General features: G+C 37.3%; 1 protein-coding gene across 2 annotated transcripts in view; it reads left to right on the top strand.

Annotated features, from left to right (window-relative positions):
• LOC139700287 (probable methyltransferase TARBP1) overlaps positions 1-15,349 on the top strand; it is a 39,734-nt gene extending 24,385 nt beyond the window's left edge. For both annotated transcript variants that reach the window (XM_071598924.1, XM_071598923.1), the window contains 4 exons: positions 1,299-1,461; positions 8,524-8,855; positions 11,910-12,046; positions 14,095-15,349. In XM_071598924.1, the coding sequence (XP_071455025.1) occupies positions 1,299-1,461; positions 8,524-8,855; positions 11,910-12,046; positions 14,095-14,257 (795 nt within the window). In that variant the 3' untranslated portion in view covers positions 14,258-15,349. The remainder of the gene's footprint in view (positions 1-1,298; positions 1,462-8,523; positions 8,856-11,909; positions 12,047-14,094) is intronic.
• The last annotated feature ends 3,913 nt before the right edge of the window (positions 15,350-19,262 follow it).

Raw genomic sequence — 19,262 nt, forward strand, 5'->3', positions numbered from 1 at the left:
TTGGTGAAACCTTGTTGAGATGAATTCCAGGAAAACTAATTTTTCATTAGTTCATTAATTTGAAGTTTGTTCTATGGAGGGTATTTCAGGATATATGTAAATATCTGAGAAATCTTGTTTCCAGCACATCCTATCCATGAAGACTATCCAAAATTTCATCAAAAGGCATCTGAGGAGACAAGACACTCTTCTTTTACGCATACATTGTAAAGGCATTATGTTTTGATGCTCTTCGTTTCTTGAAAAAAATTCCATTGCCCCACGACACACAGCTTCATTTTGTAAATCCAAGTATGAGCATAAAATAGAGAGAAGATGGGCACCCACACTCCCAATTCCACCTCAGAAAATACAGTTTACGGCCACCCATACAGTACTTGTGGCAACATGTTAATATCCAGATGTTGGATACTTTTTCAACACTTGATGATTGAAGAAACTTCAATTTGGAATCAATGCAATGATTATTCCCATGGCACAATATGGATTTCACCGTAAATCTGTGGGTGTGCATCCAGTCGCAACTGAATGCCATGGGAGAATGAAGAGGGCACCGTCAAGGGGTTTTGGTTGTGCGGACACGTGGATGCACTCGACGAATGGAGGATGTTCCTGTGAGCTCTCTAAAGTGGGGACCCACGTCTCTTCTTTTCCTGATCATTGTGCTCTTACCCACTCAAAAAATTAATGGACTGTATGAATATGGAATGCATTGAACAAATATATTGATAGATTCAAAACAGACTGTTCTCCCCTTCTTGCTTGCCAGTTCTAAATGACCTGTTTGAGTGTGGTGGCTGTCCCTCATGTAGGTGTTTCATGTTCATTTTTATTCCCTCCTATTTGACATGCTGGCATCAAAGCATTGAAACTAATAACCTATTACTCAAGATAAAACAAGGCATGTTGCTCACTCAGGGCTCTCAGAAGGATTTCAGGAGGAGAATTGGTAATTACATGAGGTGGGATGTGCAGTTATTATTTGGCCTTCAATACCGTGGACCTGAACACAGAAATGAGCAGCCAAACTTGAAGATGCCAAGTAATCCCAGAACCTACCTGTATATGAAACCATAACCCAATTGCTTCCAAGGGTATTCGGAGATGGTGGCAGTTTTATTTTAGAGTTCCCCATCATCTGTTTCCAATGTGATTAATGCATGCATATATTTAAAATCATAGCTATGTTGGCACTACATATTTTCACCTACATTTGGGAAAAAATTGTGTGGTTTTGCTTACAAGAAAATTAGTTTTGTTACATAACTCTTTTAAATTAAATAATGTTTGACTTTCAGACCATCTTCTATGACATACCCCGACTAGGAAATGTGTCAGATGATGAGTGGATCCCACCAAGTGAATTTGAGTCCGTAGAATTGCATTCTCTGATCAGACTGAAGAATAAAGACGAAACATTGAGGCAGTCAAATGCAGGAGATTGGGCCCAAAAAGCGAGTGGTAAGATTTTTTACATAACTCATGTCTCAATGCCTCAACATTATTGGCTGTAATAAATGAAAATATGTGTAAGTTAACAAATTATAAAATGATTATTGATTTAAGAATGGGTGTTTGGTGGGATCGAGATGGTGCGGTGGATAACGTACCGCCAAGAGGGCTCGGGTTCAAATCCTGGAGACAACAAATATTTCTCAGTTGGATCCCTACTTGAGGTGCTTTGAGTGAATGCAATGTCTGTCGGATGGGATGTTTAACTTCAGACCCCTTGGCACCTTTCGACAAGAGTAGGCTTCTGTCGACGCTGGGTTTCTCTGCACCCTTCATAGAAAGATGGATAGATTTATTCGCCATAGAACAATACATAATTGTATGGGCTTCGTTAAGATTCAATTGCATTAAAAGGTGCATTAACATGCATGCGAATTAATAGGAATAATAATGTACGTGAAATATATGAGTATTAAAGATTTAAAAAACAGAATTCCCTACATTGGCTCTTTCTATGTACTCTTGGGCGCTATAAAAAACATTATTCACGGAGAAATTTTTCAACATTTTTTTGAATTTATTTTCTTGGGGGAATATTCCTTTTTAACTCTTCAGGAAGTTGATTAAACGGCAGTCTTCCTGAAACTCCTGGGGTTTTTTGTAGTACTGCTACTCTGCAATGGCCATTATGAAGATAATCCTTACCCCTGGTGTCGTACTTGTGAACATCCCTATTTCTGACCGGTGAAGGGGTTTTGGTGCAGGCATTCAAAATCACATCTACTTAACACCCGGCAACATCTTACATATAGATACAGGGAAGGGTCATGATTTTGTGACATTTGAAGTACTCCCTGCAGGATTTTCTTGCATTTAGTTTAAATATAACCCTTAACCCTCTTAGTGCGGCGGGGATATCAGGGGTACTAGTGAGAAGTGCGAAATGTAATTTAAGAAAATGTATCACCTTAGGAAAAAAAACATTATGAAGTTATTTGTTTAGATATCCATATGCAGTTTTTTTATTTTAAAATATAATATTGTAGTTAATAATGATGTAATACATTTACATCATCTGAATAATAAATGTAATTATTACAGTATCATAAATTTAAATAATATTTTTTTAGCAATAATATTTCGATTTTTAGACACAAAACTAATATTTTTTTTAAAAACATTTTTCAATTAAACTACGATATTTAAATATAATAAAGAATCAAAAAGACAAGTAGAAAATATTATAAATAAATAAAGAAAAACCAGTGAGTTACAAATTTTTTTGTCAGCCTCTGCATAGTTCGATTTTGTTGAAAAGGCTGATCTCACTAATTCAAATTGGGACTTTTCCCCTTTCCTTGAGACTGCGGCAATGTGCTTACAATCTAAAGGCAGAAAAAAACTAAGTTCTAACTCACAGAGAACTGTTGACAATGTAATCCATTACACAGGGCGCAATTGATTAGATACGACGGACGGCAAGAGAAACCAAAATGATTACAAAGCAGTGCTCTCATTTCCATCGTCTCAACAAAGTCTGAATAAGCAGGTATATATCAACACCACGACACTACAACACATTCAAGAGATTACAGATGAAAACAGATTAGTAGCCTTTCAGTGTCTTTTCATAGTGGAAAGACTACTCAGAAAAAAAAACGAGCAAACAATTAGGTAGAGCTTCCCGACATGTACAAAACTGAACGAAAAATTATGGTAAGAATTATACTTTTTTAAAAGCATTTAAAATTGCTAATAAAAAATTTAAAAAATATATACGTTATTCTATGGAATTCAACCTATCGATAGCACAAAAACCATAAATTATTAAAGAAAAAACCGTAAGTTACAACGATTTAAACAAAAGCCTACGCAAGAGCCGATATATCGGCCCGCCGCACTAAGAGGGTTAATGCCCGTTTTTGAAGTGTGAGTATTCTATTGATGTTTCCATGTGCTGAGCTCCCCCAGCAGACAGACGATGCCTTATCAAGCTAGGGACTGAAATATAACATGGTATACTGGGATTAATATTTCTGTATTACTATAGTTGGCAAGATTTTTTATAAGGAATAGGACCGAACATAATTTTTTACTACATTTTTCCGTTTGAAACCTGCAGCTTAACTTTCTGTCTATTTCTAAACCCAATAAGGTGGTATGTTCTAACTCAGATATCAATTGGTTTCCTATTTCTACAGGAATATTTGACTGAATGTCTCTATTACTAAACACCAAGTAAACTGTTTTTTTTAAACATTTTCTCCCATCCATCCCTAATGGGGCGAATTACCTCAGCTGTTGGTCACCTCCCATAAAGACTTCTTCTACTGGTATATGGTGAATTTTTTTACCAATTTTTGATTCTATTTGCTGTAAATAGCATTCATTTCAATCATACTGGACTACTAGGGTTGTCTACTCCTCTGCCATGCCTTTATTCCATGCATGAATGAATTTGATCCACAATATATATATTCTGTGTTGTTCCTCGAGAGTTCACCAGCAGAAACATAGGAATTGAAGTGGGAGAAGCATTTTTCTACATTTCCCTCTCCAGTATGACTACCTAATATGTAATTGCATTGGACAAAACTTAGTCATGCCACATTTTTTTGTAGGATTTTGTTCTATATTTCTGATTTCTTATTATCTCTTTATTACCAACGATTGATTTTAATGAAGTAACAATATTATTGTGTGGGGAGATTCAGAAATTGGAGTAAATGTTCACCCCATATTACACATAGTATTTATGAGGAAGGAATTTGGCTGGAGAATTTTCGTAGATCAATTTTGATCCCAATCCTGAAAAGAGCCAACAACAGCATGTGAGGACCATAGGGCAATACTTTTTTTTCCATGCACAATCATTGCAATCAGAATGTTACAAAGTAGCGCAAACAACTATCTTGGTGAAGATCAGTTTGAGTTGCAGAAGGGAAGAGGAAAATGTGATGCAATTGTAGTGATGAGGACATCAGTAACAAGAAAAACATCAAATATAACCAGGATGATTTTTTGCACTTTGATAATTCAACCAAATAATAGTCGACAAAGTTGATGGAAATGTTATGAAATATAGGAGTGGACTGGAGGGATGGGAGACCCTTTCAAACCCTCTGTATGAATCAAATGGAACAGCTAAGGGCAGCAGAGGGAGAATCAGTACGGGTAGTGGTAGAATAGGGAGTGACATAGGGTTGCTGGTTAATACTGGCTCATTTCATCATATATGTTGTGGATATGGTTGTAGCGGCATTGGAGGCTTGTTCCTTGAATAAAATTGGGACGCAAGATGGTTAAGTCAGGCTTCCAGATGGTCTAGCAGTGTGTTGGAGACAGCTGAGGGATTGCAGTTATTCATGAATGATTTAACAAGAGCAGTGAAATGGTATTGGACAATGGTTGGCCACGAGAAAATTAGAGTAGTGTGAATCTCTAGAAGTAGGCAGTTAATGTATTTGGGCAGTATTTGAGAGGAAAATGTGAATATTAGTGGGGACATTGTGAGAAGGATTTCAGCAGTGAAAGAAGCATTTACAAGGAGAAGAGAATTGAGTAGTAGTTTTGAGGGGAGGCGACCGACAGCTAAGGTCATTTGCGCCATAGGGGAAGGACAGGAAAGGATGAAGGGTGGAGAGAAACCCGGCGTCGGCATTAGCCTACTCTTTACGAAAGGCGCCAAGGGGTCCGCGGTTTAACGTCCCATCCGACGGACGGCGTACTCACTCAAAGTGCCCTCCACAAAGCACCTCAAGTAGGGATCGAGATACCTCTGAAAAATATTCAACACCGCCGGGATTTGAAGAGAATTGATGACAGGTACAATAAGTATAAAGATGTGCAGAAAAGAGTAGCAAAAAGTTAAACGTGGAGCATGGTGATGTATGGATGTGAAGCATGGTGTTTGAGGCAAGAGAATGGGTGGAGATTGAAGGATTTTGTGATATGGCTGTGGCAAAGAGTGGAGAAAATGAGTTGGACGGAGAGGAGGTCACATGCCGAAGTTTCAAGCATGAAGTTGAAGAGAGGTAGTAGCCGGGGGAAATAAAATAGAGACCGAGGAAGTGGTACAAGGAAATGCTGAGAGATATTGGGATGTTGAAGGCCATGATGGAAGAGAGAATATTGGGTAAGCAAGGAAGAATGAAGGGAGAGGCAGCATGAAAGGTGGCAGAGGTTGCGTAGGAATAAATTTGGAACTAATGTTGGGCAAATAATATGATTAATAATGATTGCTCCTTAGGGAGTGTCCAAGACTTGCCTTATCAGGTAGAATAGCTTGAGTAAATTCAATCCATTCCAAATCAATATTTCAGCTACCCCTATGTTTTAAGAAAATATAACTTCTACATGCAGTTATTTAGAAAATTAGATGGAAGAGTGGTTTGCCACAATTTAAGAAAACTGAGAAATATCTATGACATGAAATTTTAACCATAGAACACATGGATAGTCCAGGTGAGGTATAAAAAGGTACTTTAAAACTATGATATTATTGCTGTTTGATCCATAGAAGTGCACGATTGGCTGTAGTTATTCTCCCAGACTTGACTTTGTGGAACTTTATGCTATCCATTTTTTAAGTTAAATAATTTTTAATTTTCCTTATCCTTGTTTATAAATATTGATTGAAACAATTTCCCTAAAATGACCTTTTAATTTTGACATTCATGGAAAAGAATAGAATGTGTGAAAAATAAGCAAGTATTATATTCAAACAGTCGTACACCAATGGGGATTTATGTGTTACGTACAGTGATACATTAGGATATCATTCATGGTTTTCAGTCATTGGGTGGAGCCACAACATTTGTTTTAAAAATACCAAGGGGATACCTTACTTTGTTCTTTCTTCTATCTTTGATTATAATTGCTCATTTGGCAAAATTGTTAGCTCAAGTTTTGCTTATGTAAATGTAAAATATCATTACTTGAAGGTGGAATTCTTTATTTAATCTGTAAATAACAATTCCGAATTGATAATTATCAGCTAATTAATGTTTTCTAATTGATTGGTATTGATAATTATTTTTGAATGCTGTATGCCAGTGTTCTACAGGTGTAGATGTGAAAAGAAATCATTGCAAATGAATTGAGAAGTCATTTGCTTTGTGTGTAGCAGTGCATATTTCAAATTGAAAGGTCACAAATATCCTCAGTTTAATGGTGTTGCAATGAATTTTTAGATTGAGTGAAGTGTGATATTTTACAATACAGGCAGTTAATCCTGTTTGTGTCTTGTCCATCATCATTTGTGTAAGTGCTAACTTTTATAAAATTATCTAGTTTCAAGTCTGTCAAATGGTTTTCCTTGTGCAACCGATGATCTCACATTCATTACACCAATGCCAAATTTGTAACCATACATTTTAATGGTTGTAATTTGATGACAAATTGTTAAGTGTAAGTTCTTTAATGAAGGGAATGCACTCCCAATTTAATGTTTCTCGAGGGTGGGTGACTTTTAAATAAAGTCTTCAAGAATAAGAACTTCACTTAGGCCAACAAAAATCTGCTTAAAATGAATGAAATCCTCTCGTAGCAAGCCTGAAAAAGCTCTAAATAATAAATATATAGTGAAGAAGACAGGTAAGCCTGAAGAACATTTCTGGCACATGAAGTCATGATTCACGTAACGATTTTGACAAAGGTCTAATCGTTACTGATGAAGTTCTCTTGGGATTTCAACAATGTGAGTTGGTAAATGATCAAAGTTTCGATCACTGGCTACCATTGTCCTCAGAAAATTGATTACCAGGTCATGTTTTACTTTGCATATATATTATCCCAGAGTAAAACTTGACCTGCTACTCGACCCCCTTAGGTGTATGGCAGAGTCAACCACCAACATGTTTGTCATTTAGCGGCTAACCTAGTGGCAATTCCAATGTCATTAGCACCATCCTCCAGAAAAGTATGTAATCTTTTATCAGGTAGCTGTTGTATAAAATTATGTGTGTTAGAATAAAAAAAATTTGCATTTGATTCATTAAAATACATTTAATTTTTATTGCAGATAATTGTTAATATCATGCCTCAATACACAGTAATACAGTTTGTTCACAGTATTATGATATCTACCAAAAACTGACAATTTTTTACTCTCCTCTCGTTAGTGAGTTACCGCGATATTTTTAGTTAAAGCACTATGATTAGAACAGTGTATTTAGTTTATGTCAGAAATCACAAAACAAAGTTCTCACTTCAAATCCAAACTTTTTGAGACCCCTCCTGATGAATCAAAACCTTTTGACAATTCTGATGATTGGCCTTATATATATATATATATATATGGGCCAAAAATGAGGTATGGTAATGGTTAAAAGGTAATAACAATGAAATGTCTTTATTGGGGCGAGATTGAGACTAGATGGTCCCTTCTTCCAACTAACCCTTGGTTAAAGATATGAAAATGGCTGCCAAATGCATGACTTATAATTTATAGTCAATAAAATTTGCCATAGAAATGGGTCACATTTACTTCCACATACTGTTTTTCTGCATTTTCATGCATGCATTATAAATATTATTGTAAGTATCGGTAATCTACCGGTTAAGGTAGGTTTTTGATGGACATAAGCTACCAAATGGGGCAGTGATAATATCCTGCCTCTCCTAATAAGACATAACCCTATGCACTTCATTAAAATAGGACCCTCTTCAACTCTGCATACTTTCTTCATCTACATACATCTACATAATAACCCGCAAGCCACCGCAGGGGCAGGTGGACATTGATCCCTCTCTTCATTCCGTCCAACTATCCTTATCCTACCCCTTCCTTCCTTGCCTAACATTCTCCCCTCTGTCTTCAACATCCCACTGTCAATCGGAATGCTCTGTGCCCGTTTTCCCTGTCTTATTTGGATTTTTGCCAATTAAATCTATCCCTATCATTCTGCTTTAACAACCATGTTTCTGCTCCATATCAAGGTTTTGAGGAACCTTTTCTTAGCATTCTCACTCAAAGTCCCTGCCATCAACTCCCTTCTCATGGAATTAATAAAGGTATGAGCGTAAATAAGGATATAATCTCTTTGGTGCATAATGCTGTTTGTTTTAAAGTTTGTAGAATTGAATCGGTGCCCACGGATGGAGAAGTCAGCATCAATGTCCAGAAGAAAATCATGCCTTGGAAGGTCGGTGACCTTGAGGACATTGGTTGCCTCCTGGATGACATGGAGAGAGGGAAAGAGCGAGGGAGAAGAGGGAAGGGCAGTGGGGGCTTGGTGGTGGTTGCTTCACTTGTTGATCGAATGCCCAACTTGGGAGGGCTCTGTCGAACCTGTGAGGCATTTGGCGTCACTGAATACGTACTAGGGAGCCTGAAGAACATTGAGGATCCACAATTCCAGAATCTGAGTGTCTCGGCAGAAAGGTGGATTTCCATTAGTGAGGTGAGTGCCAACACGAGGAATATGAGTTATGAGAAGAAATATTTAATCAGCTGTCGGATTTAAATATAAGATTTTCATTATTGATTTGGTTTTATTTTAGTGCAAAAATTGTAATCTTCATTTTAAGTAAAGGAGTAGAGATTGCTTATATTTTAATGAATCTACTTGTATGTTTTCCTTCATTTATAGGGTCAGAACTCTTGTAAATTAACTTAAGGCATTTATTATTGATTGTAGGCAAACTGTATGTCATTAGCTAAGGTGATCTCTATTGAATGGACACTGAATTTGTTAATTAGTGAATTCAGTGTATTTTATTTGATTTCCTGATTAAGTTGGACATGAATATTAATATTCAAATAATAATATTCAAAGAATAATCAAAAACAAATAGTACCAGTCTACCAGAAGCCTACTTAAAATTGGAGTTCAGGCTTTATTAATAATAGAATATCATGAATAACTGATTGAAGCACTTTTCCACTTGATAAGTGGAAGAGTGCTTCAATCAGTTATTCATTATGTTCGACTTCCACCGCATCACGCCTGAAGCTACTCAATTTAATAGAATATCAGATTAATGTTACGACACAAGAGTCAACACAACAGTCAAAGAGTCAGTGCACACTTATAATTGTATATATTATTTGCTCCACATATTTATGCTCCTTTTCAAGTGATGAAACAATATCTGAGATAGTTGTCTTTTTTGCAAAAATCCATCCTTTTGTCATCAATTGTTTCAGGCTCAACTTTGTGGAAGTGCATGTTCATTAAGTGAAGAACACAATGTTGAAACTAGTAGTGTGTGAAAGAAAAGAACAGTGGAAAAGTACAGGGTCGGTACAATGGTATCGGGACTGGTTCCAAAAATCAAAATTTACTGCAGTTATCTTTACAATTACTTAATAATCTTCAAAATACATTCCTCCTGCATCGATATACTCTTATTACGGCACGTCTGCCACTCGTCAAAAGCCCGTTGGATGTCGGTTTCAGGAATATTGTTTAAAGCCTTTGTTGTCATCGCTTGAACAACCTCGATGGAGTTGAACTGATATCCTTTGAGCTCCTTATGAGCTATCCTTTGAGGTAATAACGTTGTTGAGAAAATCTTCATCTTCCTAGATGCAGTCCAAAATTTCTTGCAAAATTTCCACCCGCGACAGTTTTGGTTCCTCGCTCAAGACTTTTGGCACTAGTTTCGTGCACACTTTCCTCATCGCAAGATCCTCTGTTAGAATGGTGTGGGTGGTTCCGGCTGAAAGGCCAGTCACCTCACTGATAAGGGCGATGGTTGAATGCCTGTCAGAGTCCTAAACCTTTTTCCCTTTGGCCACCCAAGCATCGGTTCGAGCGGTTGTCGGGCGTCTGACGCGGTGCTCGTCTTCGATGAGCTTCCGGCCTTCCTTAAACATTTTGTGCCACTTGAAAACTCTTGTCCGGCTCAAGGCGCAACCTAAGCTTCATTCAATCTGTAATTTTTCAACCCATTTCCCATTTTTTCTTTGGAAACCACTGACCACACAGGGAGAGGAACCTGATTATTAGAAATTGCCTTTAACCATTCACATCAATTTACCTTTAGGATTCACAGAGTAGGATACAAATTAGGTGCTGTAGAGCACCCTGACGTCCTCATTTTTGAAATTTTGCATGGTGTAAGTCATAGTAAGAGTTGAACTTAATCTTCATCTATCCAAACAACCACCAGGTTAATGAGTGTGATTTGGTGTATGTTCCTCAGAACTTAATCATGAACCAGGAAGCATCGAATAACTTAGTGTTTCCACTGAATAGAATATTTATGGTTGACTAGTTTTGCTGAACTGTTGCCTCATGTGGACCGAGAATACAATGTAGTGAAACTAGTCAACAATATAAATTCCATTCTGTGGAAATGCAAAGTCATTTGATTCTTCCTTGTTCATTAGAAAGCAATTCTTCAAAGTATTGGCCTCAACTATCTCTTAGAACGTAATCAGCTACACCAGCATGTCCGCTCACATGCAGTCATCATGGAAATGACAGGCATCAAATTGTATTTTGGCCATCGCACCGAAGTAAACCATGTACACAGTAATCGACCCAAAGGTCGGTTTAGTAGGTGATGGTAGAGGTCACCCCTTACTAAGCACAACGGTGCGTGAAATTCATGCATCAAGTTAGGGGGATGAGTTCCTTTCCCTGTGCCGGCTATGTTTTCCCAATGCGTGAATACAGATTCGAAGTCTTTGCATTTCCTCACGAAAGAATTTATTGTGTTGACTAGTTTTGCTATGCTGTAGCATCATCTGGACTGGTTACAAAAAGTATGCGCTCATTTAAATATATTGTTAATTGATGTGGTCGTTGGGGGGATAATGGGAAGGGAGGAGGTGTGCGGGATGGGTGGGGGAGGGCGAGAAGGGTTTGGTGTATGGTGCGGTGGTTAATCACTGAGTTGGGGGGGGGGGAGATAGAGGATCTGACAAAGAATATTGTCATTTTGCAAAATGTCCTATATCTAATAAATAATGCCTGCCAGTGTGACCTTTTGTTTCACTAGAGATCTAATTAGATTTGCAGTAAAGAGGTGAATTATGTAAAACTTGGCAATATTCAAACTATTGTTGCAATTGTAGGAAGTGGTTCTTTCAGGTTTTCTTCCGCGTGTATCCATTTTCCGGACAATATTTCACCAACGTTCCAGTTGGCTTCCTCAGGTCCACTGAAGTGTGGAGGAGTGAGAAGTGTGGAGGAAGCCAACTGGAACGTTGGCGAAATATTGTCCGGAAAATGGATACACGCGGAAGAAAACCCGAAAGAACCACTTCCTACATCAATAATCTCCGCGGAAGCCTATATGGAAACTATTGTTGCAATTCCTAGTTATCACTTGTTATGGGAATATTCCTCCTATTCTCTCATAGGAAATTTTCGAATTAAAATATATCTGCCTGATGTTTAAACTAGGAATAGAGGAAAAATTTTAGAATGTCCAGTATTTTTTGAATGGATTTGTAAATTATGTGTATTGATATGATTTTCATGAATGATGTAATTGATTTCCAGGTGAAGCCTTTTATGCTGGGCCAATATTTAACCTCGATGAAAGAGAAGGGATTTTCCATTGTTGGTGCCGAACAGACATCAAGCAGCGTTAAGTTGGATTGTTTTAAATTCCCAGAAAAAAGTGTTCTCCTCTTAGGGTAAGTTGACAATAATACTACGGCAATAATAATATAAACATTTAAGCTGTACCAGTCATGCTGTGACCGGATGCAATGAGCTTTGCTGTGTGTGGTAGTCCCATTTGATTATGTTACATCGATTATTGTGAAATACATTGCGATAATCATTTCAGGCTCTTTTTTACATTGAATAAAATTAAGTGAAACTTCAACTTCAAATGACCAGGATTTACATTTTCCCATTATTAACGAAATTTATTTCATGCCCTTCAAATTGCTCCGACCAATTAATGAACTCCCATCCTATTAATTACACTTAAAAATTCCAAATTTTGAGAAACTTCATGATAAAAGTAAAATAGGATGATAAGTGTTGGTAAAATACATATTTTGAATGAAATTCTGATTGAAAATAAAGCTCAATATTTTCTAGATACTCATTGATATGATTAGGTAAAAATATACGAAGTACTTAAATGTTTGTGTGGGGAGAAAGAAAAGTAAATAAAAGGAGAAGTTGAAACTAGAAGTGAATGATGTCATGATACAATATCACATCTTATGATAAAAATTGTCATGGGTGCCATATTCCTTACCTACATTAAAATCTCTATTCTGCCGAGTTATGCACATGTTTGCTCAAAGAGTTCTTCTGGTATTCAAACCTTTTAGCCTGTTAAATTCTTCCTTGCATCCTTTTAGATTCACAAGGACATGTTTCTTTACAATCGTATTTATTCTAGTTTATCTATCCAGATATGTGATTCTTTTGGTGCATCACTCCTTTGCCCACATGCCCCTTGCCCAAAAATTTTTATTTCAATATTAAATTAAAAATTAGACTAGGCAGGACTAGTATGTGCATAAAACATTATGGCCTAGGGTGAGCATAATTATTGAGAAGTTTCTCTTTGTATTCGGAGTGGCCCCAATGAAATTTCTCAGCATAAATATCATTGTCACCTTCCCTAAGCTTTTTATTAAGAATTGTAGGCTTCAGATAGCAATCATAGCATTTCTATTTCCTTCCTCAAATGGTATGCATGCCATGCGAGATGGATTTCCCATTTAAATGGTTTAGAGTAATACATTTTAATGCTTGAGAAAAGTCAGCTGCAATGTCGGCCGTTGAATGTCAACCTAGGGTTTAGGTAAAAGAGGAATATGATATAAAAAATAAGATTTGCATATGCATGGAATTTTATTTCTAATAGATTGATGTTCCAAGCTGTTTGGATTTGAGAAAGTGATGTGAACGCTGTTCTCTGTACCATAGTAAGGTCCATATTCTCTTTACTTCATAATTTCCAGTAATGTGATAACTAACTCCCTGTAATTGAGACACTACTATTAGAAACTTCTCTCGGAGTCTGGTACCAACCAAGTGAGAGGGAAATCATCGGATGGAAGAAGTTTGGAATTAAGGAGGGTAATGTGAGAGGAGAAATGAAAAGTTGCTGTTGGAAAATGTTGTTAGAAAGTCAGGAAAGGAATCTGGAACTTTTTATGCCTGAAGGAATTAAGTCTATGCATATTTTAATATTCTTGATACTGTTATTTGGTAATTATGTTTACCATATCAGAAATGTTAATGAAAATTTCCTCTTCATGCAAACTTTTGTAAATATTCTAGTGTCCTTAGTTATAAATTAAATTGATTCTTTTTTTGGCACCTTAAAAACAGTATTTAAAACAGTTAAAAACCTTTATTATTTGATATTACTATTTTTTCAAATTATTGAAATATGGTTTTTTACTAGTAAGTTGAATTAAATTCATTTTTTTGAGGATACATGCGTTTGAATCACAAAAGTGGTACATTTTTTCTTTAAAAATCTTTTGAAAACAGTAGAAAAAGAATGGCATGTATTGCCTGACAAGACAAAATTTCTGAGCAACTTTTTTTGGTGCTTAGAATTCATACCATTATTTTTCTTGAAAATATTTTGGCATGAAAAACAGTTGCATTTAAAACAGTATATTAGGTTTCTTCCACATCTCAGTATTTTGCTATTTTTATTTACAAATGCCATGCTTTTCTTGCCAATGATATTTTTCACATTCAGGAATGAAAAAGAAGGTATTCCGGCTGATATCCTTCCTCATCTGGATGTGTGTGTTGAAGTACCGCAGGAAGGTTTAATCCGCTCCCTCAATGTTCATGTGACTGGTGCTCTTTTCATTTGGGAACATCTGCGACAGCACCAACTGAATCGCAGCAGCAGTTAATATTTTTCCTGCCAAGGCTATCCAAATAGCCTCATATTTTGCTTGAACCCAACTAACCCAGATGTGAATTCATCAGGGTCACCTTCAATCTTCAAAATGGTAATTTGAAGATTTTGCAGTGGTGTGGCATATCATTTGGGTCAATCCATGCATCATCCGATGCTGGAGACCAGAGGCCTTCCAGAGGTGATTCAGGTCCATCTTATGATTGAAATGCTTTTACAATTTATTCGTCTCATTGGTAATTATAGACATATGCATTTGTCAATCAAATGATCTTTCTCATTGTGGTAAATTTCTTTCCAAAGGGTGGTAAAATATTCTCGGATGTTCATTGAAGGCTGTGCTTTTAGATATCCATACATTCAGTGATAACAACATTAACTGAAGTGACTTTTATGATGAACTTTTGATTTTCCTAGTGTCACCATGAGTTTTAACTTGCAGATTTTGTTTGTGTTGTCAATTTCTTTGTATCTAACACATCGCTCTTTTGCAGTGCTTGTATATGTGAAATAACCAATATTAATATTTAAGTGTATGCAAACACTTCCTTATGCTGTTGCCAGTGGCATGCAATATGGCTGCATGTCTCACTCAGATTTATGAGAGATGACACTTCCCCCACCCTGTGTTCCAAAGAGTAGATAAACTTGTTTGAATGCTGGGAAAACTGTAAACTTTGATGAATGCAATGCAGTGAGATACTATTAATCACTGCTACATAAAAACCTATGCACTACCCCATTGTTGATTAAGGTAGTGACTGTGCCCACGTGTGTATACAATTGCAATTGAATATTGGCCTGGATGAGTAAATAGCTCATGAAGGGTTGAATGAGTTTTCCTTTGTGAAAATTAGAAAATATTTTGGATAACAGATAAATGCCTCTACCTTGTATTTATGAGGATTTCAAAACATGGAAAGAAGGAAAGTCAGCTCTAGAAGCCAAAATGACCTTAAGAGCAAAATCTGTAGTCATGTTGGCAATAGTTGTCTGGTTTAAAGTGGTAATTTTGTGAATATTACAACATAAAAGTCAGTTTGTGATAACAGAATTGTTACGTTTAATAAATACAGCTGCAAAATTATCTTTGTTCTTTTCTTTTACATAATGAAGATGGGAGTTGTTGCAAAAGGAACTGCTTTGGGTAATGGATTGGGTGTAAAAAAATCAAATCGTTAAGCTTTGGAATGGCTTTTTATTTTTACTATATTAGGTTTATTGGGATCAAACTAAGGTAACATCTTTCACAACTGCTTTGATATTCAACGATATCACTTATGCAAAGTGAGTTAATCCACTCAATTCACGTACTGTCAAAAATAATTAAGGTATGTTTAAAGAAACTTTTAAACTATGATGGTAAATTGGCTCTTCAACTGTCAGCATGTTAATTAGAGTTCTTTTTATGACGGTCATTGTTATGAAAACAGCAAGACAAGCTTACTATTTTTATTTGGGAAAATATTTCAGGAAATCCCAAGGCCTGCTATTGATTCTGAAAACTGATAATGCTTCATTTACAAATTGATTTCTTCTTCTCTCTAAATCACTTGAACAATGTTAACTGTGTGATCACGGAGTAGAGAAATATCCTATTCTCCATAAAAAAATCTCAATCACTCTATGGCAATCTTTAGTGTCAACTCATGTTTTACCAACAATATTTCCTGGCACACTGTGGTTTTTCAGTTTAGAATTTAAGGAAAATACTTGAATCAGATGGAAAAGATGATATTATTTTCATGTTAACCCTTAATGCATAGAAAATTGAATTGTGACCTCCATCTAATCCTTGGTGTACGGTGCTGCTTGAGGTAGTGCAAGAGCCTTTGGAAAAACCCTTCCCCCAGTATGATGAATATGGCCCCACTGCCCTGTGTGCAGTGCCCCCCTCCCAATATGATCGCCATGGGCAATAAATTCCTGTGGGCCTGGGGAAGTCATCCAATGACTACACCAGGTGAAGAACCCAGCTCTCAGCTGGGCATAATTCCATAGACTGCGATTCTGGAAGGTTGATCTGGATGGCAAAGTGCTGGTGGAGTTATTGAACCGTTGTGTGGGGATGTAGATGGTGCCACTAATGTTACAAGTGCAGCAAAGCCATCTTGCTGCGCAAGAAGTGAGAGGGAAGTGCTGCAGAATTGGAGGCAGGGGCCCTTCTTGGCCAGGGGCTGCCCTTTCCATTCCAGAAGGGCTTCGTTCCGGTGACAGAGGGATGATTGGAGCAAAACTTTGCATTCCAGGCCATCACTAAGTATGCAAGGGGAACTAGGCAGAAGGTAGCTGTTGCGTGGCTTAATCTGGTGGACATCTTGAGGATGCTGGCAGACTTGGGCATGTCGAAGAGAATGCTAGAGGAACCTTTACAGGGGTGCGATGACTAATTTTGAGATGGCCACTGGCACCAGTTGTTAAACTTTGTTCTTCCCTCTTGCTCCTGCACAGATCTCAAAGGTTGTGTTGTGGGAATAGAGCCTAAGTTATTACTTATTTTGGAACCACAGGACCTCCACGTGCCCATGTATTTTTATGTTTTGTACCAAATGGCAAGAAACCTATGTAATAAGGTAATATGTGCCATGAAAGCTTTGTTATTCAGCATGATGGTGGCTGTAAGTTTTCCCATTATTATACAGAAGTAGAAATGTACCCTCTGTGGGATATGCGGCACACCCTCAACCCTGGCCCTGTTGGCACACCTCTGTTGCTGCGGCTAGCTCATGGCATTAACAGAAAATGAAATACTTGAGGGTGTACCCTCTTAAATGAAAGCAGCCTATGTATGTAAAATGACAAATCTGACAAGGCCAAAATTAAGCCAAGTCGAAAGAGGATAGCTTGAAAGTCCCATGTTATTAAGTCAGCTCAGTAGGACTTATTCTTTCATTTTTAACGATATTATCTGTATGCTGCTTTCCAGTTTCTAATATTCGCACCATTACACCATCTTAATCTGGTGATCTTGTACTGCTCAGACTCAGCAGTCCTGACTTCAACTACGGGAAGGCTCCGATTGATGCAGATGGGAATACTTGACAAAACTAATTTTTCAGGTATCAGATCGACCTGAAAAACGGCATAAAAAAGCAACTTTACGCCGCCACCAAAATGTATGGATTTTACTTGAGGAAGCGCTTAATACGAGATGAGCTATCAATGCAACTTACCAGTTAATTGCTATATTTGGTTACGACGTCTCACATGCCTGTGCAAAATAATGGTGTAATATTTGTTAGATTTTCTGATGCTTAATCCCCAAATATTCAATCTCAAATAAACTAACAAGAATAATCAGTTAATAGATGGAACAAAAATCTGGAGACAATCTGTTGGAAAACCAAATGGAATCTGTAAGAACAGAGGCATGATGATGAGGATGTACTCATGAGTGAGCCTGTATTTACTCTGACTGCTTCCGCAAGTTTTGTGACAATTTCTTGTTTCGATGCCCTGAAATTCTCTTTGATTACTCCGTGCTGTGGATTGCTTAAAAATTATAAAGGATTATATTTTTTTAGTTATCTTTATCGATCATTCAAAATACTGGCATACTTCAGTTTTCACTAAGTATAGGCAATTAATATTTGCTGCAAATTTGTTTTCTGATAATTTATAAATGGATTCCCCGGCTGATGGTATTTTCGTATGCATGACTATTTTCATGTATTGTCATGGTGCGCGGTTATCACCTGTTCCCCCGAATGATATCCCGAAAATGACTATCATCACGCCATTTGGACTCCCTAATTTCCATACACACTGTCGACCTTCAGGGGTGGCAAGTGGTGCGACGGAACCGGGCCCCGCACCATCAGGACCCCACCGAGGCCCTGCGGATGTCGATTACAAATACCAGGTCTGTTCATAAAGTATCGAGAATTTTTAATGTTCGCGGGTTACGTACATATGATTTAGAAAGACTTTTTGACAAAAGTCGCGACACTTCTTGAGCAGACCTCGTATGTCACAAATTACGATCACGTGAGAGAATTTGTGACTTCGCGAGGGCCTCGCAGGCTATATAATATGCGGCTGGGATTTTCAAATGCGGGGCCTCTTTATGTGAAACTGCTTAAAACATAACTCAATTAACTTAATTCAGCATTAAGAGGCCAAACGCAGAAACGCTAATTTACCATTTAAATTAAGCCAAAGAATTTTAAACAATTGTAAAGCCTCATTTTACCGTTAAATTGATTTAAAACTGCAGCGTGGAAGCGTTTTTACGCGCTTAATTTATTGTCTTAATAGCACAAAATGCCGCGGCACAGACTCTGTAGTGTCAGCGCGAAGAATAACTTTTAAACGATAGAAAACTTGCTGCACCCTTCGTCGTTGCGCGGTTATTATTTGCTGTCTTGTGGAAACCATAATGTTCCTGCTGATCACATCTTTACCGCTCTCGCTACATTGAAACCACAAGATCAGGCCCAGGGGCGGCTGCACAAGGCCCCGCTTACCAATGAGGCCGCCTCTGTAAATACACATCGTTCGATCTAAGAAACGCAGCTCAGACCGTTCTAAATTTCATCAATGCAGGGGCGTATTAACCCCCATGTGCCGCCCTACACTATAGTCAATGTCTGCCGCCCCCTTAAGGAATTAATTTTCCACATTCTCACGTTAATAAAAAGAATGTATCCATGTATTCTTTTTCAAGTACTTATACAAAATATACACTTTAGAAAGGAAACGCTAGAATAATTCATATGAAATAAGTAAAATATTTATTTTGAGGTACTTAATGTTCAAGACTAGAATTCCATCAATGAATACTTTGACTGATTATAAATTTACAATTTTTTAATAGCGTGATCATTCGCAAGACAATGACTAATGTAAACACAGGATTCGCGCTCCTGGCGGCCTATGGTGGAACCTTTTTTCTAGAAAAGAAAACGCGCGGGATTTTGAATCAATATGTTCGCATTAAAAAAAATTGAAAAAACTGATGAAATAAAAATTCCGGGACTTGTGCTGCCCCCTGGGAGCTG

The sequence above is a fragment of the Hetaerina americana genome, unplaced genomic scaffold, assembly GCF_022747635.1.
Source record: "Hetaerina americana unplaced genomic scaffold, ioHetAmer1.1.p SCAF_10, whole genome shotgun sequence".
Classification (NCBI taxonomy): domain Eukaryota; kingdom Metazoa; phylum Arthropoda; class Insecta; order Odonata; family Calopterygidae; genus Hetaerina; species Hetaerina americana.